Source organism: Panicum virgatum, chromosome 5K, assembly GCF_016808335.1.
Source record: "Panicum virgatum strain AP13 chromosome 5K, P.virgatum_v5, whole genome shotgun sequence".
In the NCBI taxonomy this organism is placed as follows: Eukaryota; Viridiplantae; Streptophyta; class Magnoliopsida; order Poales; family Poaceae; genus Panicum; species Panicum virgatum.
The window spans coordinates 47,111,990-47,120,869 of record NC_053140.1 but is presented as its reverse complement, the minus strand read 5'-3'; the positions used below and the strand labels follow the sequence as shown (position 1 = coordinate 47,120,869).

The 8,880-nt window shown below is 48.4% G+C and overlaps 1 protein-coding gene across 2 annotated transcripts; it reads right to left on the bottom strand.

Annotated features, from left to right (window-relative positions):
- Positions 1 to 4,562: 4,562 nt before the first annotated feature.
- Positions 4,563 to 8,363, bottom strand: LOC120707900 (probable complex I intermediate-associated protein 30). 2 transcript variants are annotated; one of them, XM_039992959.1, is made up of 8 exons: positions 8,194 to 8,363; positions 7,867 to 7,946; positions 7,114 to 7,227; positions 6,208 to 6,270; positions 5,802 to 5,893; positions 5,255 to 5,335; positions 5,071 to 5,169; positions 4,563 to 4,999 (listed from the first exon to the last, which is right to left on the bottom strand). In XM_039992959.1, exons 2-8 carry the CDS (start codon positions 7,916 to 7,918, stop codon positions 4,811 to 4,813), a joined length of 690 nt encoding a protein of 229 aa, XP_039848893.1. In that variant the 5' UTR covers positions 7,919 to 7,946; positions 8,194 to 8,363; the 3' UTR covers positions 4,563 to 4,810. The 2 variants fall into 2 exon arrangements, with proteins under 2 accessions (XP_039848893.1, XP_039848894.1); XM_039992960.1 differs by having other exon boundaries at positions 4,600 to 5,015.
- Positions 8,364 to 8,880: the final 517 nt, after the last annotated feature.

Genomic DNA, 8,880 nt, shown 5'->3' with positions numbered 1-8,880 from the left:
CTGGACCTGAAACATAATTCGGCTCCTTTTCTCCATCGAGGTGTGGAAACGTTCCCATTGCTTACTATCCATTTTGGGGTGAAATGTGTGCATGACTGGAGAGGTCTGACATGATCGCTTCAACTTAGCCAAAACATACAATTCAACTTGTCGGTACCCCAGGACTGGGGTACCCCCTCTTGCTGTGTCTAGGTAAGAGTCTCGTAGTTATCTTTAACTACGCCCTGACGACCGAGCAGCCGGACCCCTGTGGTCCGGAGCCCTACTTACCCGGTAAACGGCCTCAGATCCACTCCCCGCTTGGGGAAGGTCCGGCGACGCCACATGCCTCGGAGGAGGTAGCCCTCAGCCAAAACAGCTGGGGCTCCCGGACCTCCCAGGGAGTACCGGACCTCCGCCGGGTCCCGGACCCCCATATACTATCCGGACCCCTCAGCAGGGAGGAACCGACACCCTACCTGGGGCTGGTCCGGAGCCGCCAAGTGTCCGTAGGTACGGGCACGCGCGGGGGCCGCGTGGCTTCCACTGGAAGACTCGCCTACCCTACCGCATTCAATGCGGTAGGCGGAAGTGCGCTCTGCCACAGCAGAGCCCGAGGCGGCTTTTGCCAGGTTGCACTATTGGTCGCGTGTTACCAAGGAGTGCAGAGCAGTCGCTGGCGCCGCCCACGCTGCGTATATCAGTCTACTATGCCAGTTGGATGCGACGGCTCTGCTTCGCCATTATGACGCCTACACGGTAGCCTCGACAGACTACGCCGCAAGCTACATTGCCCCAACGGGCGCCTCGCCGATGGGACGATGGAGAAACCCCCTCGGTCAGAGAGTCTACAGGGCAATGAAGCATATCCGAGAAGAGATTCTCAACCGATGTAGCTCCATTGAAGCTTCCTACGTAGTATATTATACATCCTTGTTGAGCCCACCTGTCGGGGTCCGACGCCTGTGTACGCGTCCTCCTTGCACTATAAAAGGGGGACGCCCGCTAGAGAAGGACTCAAGGCCGGCTGGGCAGAGGATAGACTCATTCATACTAAAAGCAATACACCACACAGTGGATGTAGGGTATTACGCTCCGGCGGCCCGAACCACTCTAAATCCGTGTGTTCTTGCGTTCTTGCCCCCAAGCTAGATCGGCCTAATCGCTTTGCACTTCCCCGAGTACTTCCCCTCGGGGAATAGGCGGGTGCGTTCCGGCATCCGGCTGTGGGTACCCCCCAAAAGCCCACGACATTTGGCGCCGTCCGTGGGGAGGTGCAAGCGTTGGCTAGATCTCCAGGCTTCTGAGGCTGAGCTCATCCTCTGCAACGGCGACGAGAAGATGAAGAGAGGCATGGCGACACCTACGCCGCATGCCACATCGCCGAGGCAGCGGTGCCCTCGGTGCGGCGGCGCATGGCAGCGGCGCCTGTTGTGCGTCGCCACTGCGACACCTCAGAGCCGACGCGGTGGCGCGCAGCGGAGACGCCCGCTGTACGTCACCCTACAACACCTCTGCGTCGGCTCAATGTTTTCTCTCAAGCAACCACCAAGAATCCCCTGCGGCGACATGGCGTCGGCTCAAGGCTTTCTCTCAATGTGAAGCCTGGAGCCGACCGCTGTGGCCCGGGGGAAGTCTACCGCCGTCTCCTCCTTCGCCAGGACCGAGTCTCTCTCGGTGCTGCTGCAGACAGGATCCCGCCACCAGGCGCGGGGGCCTAATGCCAGCACCCAGGTCGAGCCGGCGAACGACCGCCCTTCTCCACGCTCCGTACTCATCCAAATGAGCACCCAGTTCGTGATGAGCGATCATCGGGCTGGCTTCCGGCGGCAGACGGCGGCGTCTGGGCCACTCCCATTCAAAGCCAAAGAATTCGTCTCTATGCTACCTAGGCATATGACAGTTCTTAGGCAGGAAAGGGCACCCGAACTCCCGAGGTGATGCTGGATGATGCAGTTCAGGCACGTCCAGGATGCCTTCGCCTCCGACGACCGTGGAGAACTCAAAGGTGGCGATTCCACTTCGGCTGGGAATGTGCATGCCTTACAGAAGGCGGCCGAAGGTTACCCCTGGATAGGACTAAGAAAGTACATCCTTGAGATAACATGGTGCCTACGTGTGGTTCGGAGCGGTAAAGGTCTGCCCTTGTAAACCCGATCTCTGACTTCATCGCACAAATAGGCAATGTCAGCAAGTTGTTCAGAGCGGTAGAGGCCCGGCCTCGCAATCCCGACCTCTGACGTACACCACGATAATCACAATAAAGGAGCATTCCTTTCTCAGTCTTATCTGAACTTTACCTTGGTTACATTTATCCGTTTTGGTTTAACCGTGTCTTTCTCCCAAACGGAGTCTTTTCTTTAGTTACTAATGATCCAAGTTGAGTTGCTGGCTTGTGGTCAGGCGGGGACACCCCTTCTAGCCGGAAGACAGTTCGGACCCCTAGGGACCTGCTCAGGAGAAGTGGTACCCGTATCCTGGGGTAGAGAAGCTTCGCGTAGCTTAGCCTGGTAATGTACCCTAAGTCTATGTACTTCACTACCCTGTTACGAGTCCCCTAGTATCCGAGACTGCTGTCCCTAGAGGTCCCGGGATCCTTTCTGGTATAAGGCCTGGTTTCCTACACCTTGCTGCAAGGTCCCGTGGCATAATTCATGGGATCGTCAGCAACGACTCAAAGTCCACTCCGGTGGCCCGCTCCGGCAGAGACCGCTCGCCACGGTCGCTCAAAGTCCACTCCGGTGGCCCGCTCCGGCGGAGACCGCTCGCCACGGTCGCTCAAAGTCCACTCCGGTGGTCCGCTCCGGCGGAGACCGCTCGCCACGGTCGCTCAAAGTCCACTCCGGTGGCCCGCTCCGGCGGAGACCGCCCGCCACGGTCGCCACAGCCAGGTCCGGGGAAGTGATTCTCGCTCCCTGAGCGGTCCGAGGTCCGTGTAGCCGCTTGGCTTGGTTCCATACCCCAAGCCTACACCTTCGCCGCCCTATGGAAAGCGCTCTAGTACCTGAACCTGGCAACATGTGTTCCGGCCTCCAAGGGGTCCGGAGCACCCGCTCTCGACATGAGCACGCCGACACAGCCAAGTTACGTGGAAACACATCACGATAGTGGCCCCACCCGCGGGTTCGTACCTCTCCCGAGGTGGGCCCGGGGACCACTATCGGTACCCTAGGACTGGGGTACCCCCTGTTGCTGTGTCTAGGCAAGAGTCTCGTAGTTATCCTTAACTACGCTCTGACGACCGAGCAGGCAGACCCCTGTGGTCCGGAGCCCTACTTACCCGGCAAACGGCCCCGGATCCACTCCCCGCTTGGGGAAGGTCCGGGGACGCCACATGCCCCGGAGGAGGTAGCCCTCAGCCAAAACAGCTGGGGTTCCCGGACCTCCCAGGGAGTACCGGACCCCCATATACTATCCGGACCCCTCAGCAGGGAGAAACCGACACCCTGCCTGGGGCTGGTCCGGAGCCGCCACATGTCCGTAGGTACGGGCACGCGCGCGGGGCCGCGTGGCTTCCACTGGAAGACTCGCCAACCTACCGCATTCAATGCGGTAGGTGGAAGTGCGCTCTGCCACAACAAAGCCCGAGGCGGCTTTTGCCAGGTTGCACTATTGGTCGCGTGTTACCAAGGAGCGCAGAGCAGTCGCTGGCGCCGCCCACGCTGCGTATATCAGTCTACTATGCCAGTTGGACGCGACGGCTTGGCTTCGCCATTATGACGCCTACACGGTAGCCTCGACAGACTACGCCGCAAGTTACATTGCCCCAACGGGCGCCTCGCCGATGGGACGATGGAGAAACCCCCCTCGGTCAGAGAGTCTACAGGGCAATGAAGCATATCCGAGAAGAGATTCTCAACCGCTGTAGCTCCATTAAAGCTTCCTACGTAGTATATTATACATCCTTGTTGAGCCCACCTGTCGGGGTCCGACGCCTGTGTACGCGTCCTCCTTGCACTATAAAAAGGGGACGCCCGCTAGAGAAGGACTCAAGGCCGGCTGGGCAGAAGATAGACTCATTCATACTAAGAGCAATACACCACACGATAGATGTAGGGTATTACGCTCCGGCGGCCCGAACCACTCTAAATCCGTGTGTTCTTGCGTTCTTGCCCCCAAGCTAGATCGGCCTAATCGCTTTGCACTTCCCCAAGTACTTCCCCTCGGGGAATAGGCGGGTGCGTTCCGCCCAAGGTTTTAAATCTCCCGCTATAGCTTCCGCTAAAGCTCGCTATAGCTATTTAAGGTATGGTACCGCAATTTGAACCCATGTGTAATTTAGCCGCTATAGCCGGCTAAAGCCTCATTTAGCCCGCTATTAGCTGTTTTTTTTTAATCCAACAGCTAAACCCCTTAGCCCGCTATTTAAAACCATAGTTCCGCCACCCAACTGTGGGTACCCCAAAAGCCCACGACACAAGTAAATATCAAATACAAACAGTGGTATCCAGAACAGTTCGATAGAAGGCAACTCCTAACTTGGAACTACAGACAGGACACATGGAGCATCAATGTATTAGCTAATCATATATTAACGAGAAAAGAAACATCTATCCAATTGGTGCAGCTTCAAATGACAAGTGTTGCATTTTTTACCTAATCATTTATTTATAAACCACAAATGGAAAACAGTATTTATTATTCATTGGTGCCGAACTGCAGCAGCCTTCCATGTTTACCAGCAAACATTTCATACACCTAAAAGTACATACAGGAGTGGGGCACTCTGAACTACTGTTTACTCGTGTAGTCATCAGGTATTGGTCGCTGACAAAATTCCAGCAATGGCAGCGCCGCGTGAAACAGAAGAGTAAGAAAATGCCAGTGGACCTCACACTGTTCTCAATGCCTTGATCCAATCAACTTCTAGCCTAAAATCACCAGTCCCAGTCTTGGCACCAGGAACACCACCTTCTGCATTTACAGAGAGAGACATTCCCACAATACGAGCAGGATTCATTTCCAACTTTGCCTCAATCACATTTCCTCTCCATGTAGGTAAATAGTGATCAAGAGGGATCTGAATGAAACACAAACTGGTGTTTATCATAAACTTTCACATATTTTGGATTTTGAATGATTGTATTTTACCTTCAGTATTTGCCATCTGTCCTGAGGTGTGTGCACAAAAGCCTGCCATGAATTATCTTCTTGTTGTCCTGGTGAATTCACCCAATTCTCTGTGTATATCTGCACTTAAAAGATTCAGACTATGCAGAACAATACTGACTGGAGATCAAACGTTCAAGAATGACTCTTGGCTCGGAATACATACGGTAGATATGTAGCATCTTCCATCCCCTTTGATCTTCATTGCTATTGTATCATATGCATCAAGGTCAATGAAACCATCAAACTGAAACACGCAGCAGAGAGGACTTTTCTGGTATTAGCACCTAGCAGAATAACTTCTGCAGAAATCCAGCATGTATCTTACTTAAGAAAGTACATATGTTTCTTATTTTACAGATTTAGAATATAGTCTTATGCAAGCATTATTCACTGAAGCCTAAGACACCATACATGAATTCACCAACCTCCAGGAAACAGTAAAATATGATCAAAAGGTAGTCCTAGCATGTTCGGCCCTCTTAAGCCTTGTGAGGGTATACTTAGTATTGCAGTTGCATCTAGAAGCACTTCTATTTTGTTATATTTGGATAGCAGATGATAACTGCTTCTCGAGACCTTCAACAGAAATGTTTTACTAGCATCGGTGACAACATTAGTGTGTGTGTCTAAGGATAGCACAACATTGCCGAAATGGGCTGAATATTTACGGAAGTAACAATCCCAACGTCAATCAGAAACAGAAACTGTACCTTCTTTGATCGCATTCCGCAGAATCCATAGCGCCTGATCCTCCATGTTGAGTCCTCAGACATATCCGATGAAAGATTACCAGAAAACACACCTTCCAGAATGCACATGTGAAAAAAAAGAAAAAAAAGATGACAAAGTTGTTACAAACAACAGCTGGTGATGACAAAGTTGTCAAGCTTACAAACAGCAGTTGGTATTCACTGATAATTGGACTTACTCAGAGCCTCAGACAGTTCCTAAGAACAACACTAGAAGGCATTTCATGGTTCATGAGGTTTATGATGGAAAATGAAAGACACTGCATTTACATCATTTTTCCTTGTAATATAAAATCAATAAATTCAAACCTAACTTCATATGATTGACACAAGCAGGAAAAGTTAAGAACGGTCAAACATTTAGTACCAGTCAATGAAGTATCTGCACCAGCAGTGCTATCAGTTATCTCCAATGATGCAGAAGACAAACCTGGATAATAACCCAATCAGATTACATGAAAACATATACAGATTTAAGAGAGATGTAACTGTAAGGTATTATCTTTTTAAGAGAAATATGGTATGTCGAATTCACAAAGAGAAATAGGAAGACAACTCACATATTTATTCTAAAGCACAACTATATCACTACACAATAAACTAAAAGTGTGAATGCTTTTCCTGTTCATACAGAAGAGGAAGGTTCTACACGTTTGACATTGGCAGTTATCTGATCTATTGCTTAATAATTAGCAACAAGTGATACAGTAGAACACAAGTTTATGAATTATCGAATATGCACTGGTTGAAAAACATAAGGGTGGTCAAATCCAATTTGGATCAGTATTGCAGTCAGCAAATTCTAAGAAGCGTTATATATGACCCCTGCCCATAATCATGAGATGCCAAAAAAAAAGGGCGACAATGTAGGCAAAGGGAGAATTCGACGAATGGATTGCCTGCTATATTTCCATGTAGTATAATAGTTTGTAATCAATTTCCATTGAAATGATTGTACATTAGGAAGGTTTAGGTCTAGGATGAGTCTAAAAGACAAATAGTGGGGCCTACCAGGACAGGATCGAAGTAAAACACGTTATTCTAAAATGAAAAATCAGAAACTCAACAAAGCATATTCTTAACATATTCTGAGAAAGAACAAAACCAAAGGAGCACTTTCAACACCAGGCAATGATTAATAATATGAATCATGCATAAGTATCTTCCAGTCACAAAACACAACAAACAAATTATGCTATCGTTTCAGACTTTCCGTATTTAGAGAAACCACAGCAATTCACATTTATAAAAGTAAAATTAACTGAGGCAATACCTCCGTACTCTGAATCTGAGTACAAATGCCACCTCTTCAGCTCATCTTTTGAGTTGAAATTGAAGATATACCTTTCGCTTGGTGGCATTAGATCATCTGAACTCCATACAAGAGCTGCAAATTAAGATATAGGCAAAAAAACATAAATATAGGCCAAAATATTTAAGAAGGCTCTCCAGAAGAATTTATTCTTCTCACTTATAAAGAACAATTTCTATAAGTTCCTTGGTTACAAATGAGTAAAATCTTCTCTTCCTACAGAAACATCATAAATCCCGTACACCATGCATTTATTTCAAAAATTCAAATCGCAATGCATGAGTAACAGCAACTATGTCATATATACCAGCTAAAGGCTACTAATTGTAGATTTGGAATGAAACTGACATTATAGTCTATTTTCATAATAAAACTTCAACAATCAACATGATTAATATGTAGCTGTCAATCTGATATGCCTGCAAATTCCATATCGTGTATAATTCTCAATAACAATTCATCACTAAGAAAATTCTTATCCTGCATCCTAGCAACACAATAATCATTGCGTGACATTCCGACACAAGAAACTAAGTCCTAATGCTCGGTAGAGAGAGCCATGGCCTCGACCACACCTTTTTCTAGTTATTGCTGAACGGCACAAACAGCTCCAAGGTTATGCACGGCAAGGCTACGAGAAGCATTAAGCGGAAATGAACCAAACAGCAGACAGCAATCTCAGCAAAAAGGTTCTGGTTTCTGGGAAGGAGATACCTCTCTTGGAGGCGTTGAAGGAAGCTTGCCACAAAGCACGCAGCCTCGACATCAGCGGCGGAGGATAATGGAAGCCAACTCTGTGTACATGACACGCAGCAAATGAATCACAGTAAATTCGACAGGGTGGAGAGAAAGACGGATTGGTCGCAGTGCCGCAGAAAATGAGAAAAAGGAAAGAATCTAATTCCAGGGGAGGACCCAGTATAGGATCGAAGTTAGTAGGTAAAATATAGGGTCAGATCCGAATACAAATAGCATAGTTGGGGTTTGGGTGTTCGATTTCGCACAGCAGGAAAGGAAGGGAAGGGAATGGGGCGGGCATACCCTTGTCGGCCGGCGAAGCTCCCGACGAAGAAGAGCTGGCAAGGAAAGAAGAAGGCCGAGAGACGGAGAGAGAGAAGGCGTGAGAAAGAGAAGAGAGAGCCGCCGGCCGCCACGCCACTCGCCCTGGCGTCGCCGCTAGGAAAGAAGGCCGAGAGAGAGAAGAGAGAGCCGCCGTCCTTTTTTTTTGGGCGAAGCCCACCAGCAAGGTAAAGGAAAGCAGGAGCAGAAGGCCCAGTACGGCCCAGCTTGCGAGAAAGGCCAGCCTTATTCTGTCTTTCTTTTAATACTTTCAGACAGTAATTCATTATAGTATATAAACATGTATCTTTCAAAAAATAAGTTAATAATTCAACATTTTGTGTAGGATATTTCAACTATTTTAATACATGTTCAACATTTCATGTTAAAATGTTGAAACGGTAATGTCAAAATGCTAGCATTGTAAACCCCAAATGTTAAAATGTTAAAGTGATACCATAAATATGTTGATTGGAGTTTTGATTCCCTGTGTCGTGTCAAGCAGTTTGACAAATACATCATTTTTAAAATACCATTTTGATAGTTTTTTTTATCGCTATTGATGTGTTTTTGATCGGATAGTCACGTTTTTGACATTACCAAAATACCGTCCCCGTACTCGTTTCCAACAATATCATATCATTTTTTTGTTCTCGAGATCTTCTTCCC

Bases quoted from the DNA above. Each gene is read 5' to 3' on its own strand.
- LOC120707900 (XM_039992959.1), bottom strand. From the start codon at position 7,918: ATGTCGAGGCTGCGTGCTTTGTGGCAAGCTTCCTTCAACGCCTCCAAG. The intron at 7,228-7,866 runs GTATCTCCTTCC...CTTAATTTGCAG, and splicing joins CTTCAACGCCTCCAAGAGAG to CTCTTGTATGGAGTTCAGAT. The intron at 5,894-6,207 runs GTACTAAATGTT...GCATTCTGGAAG, and splicing joins TGCAGATACTTCATTGACTG to GTGTGTTTTCTGGTAATCTT.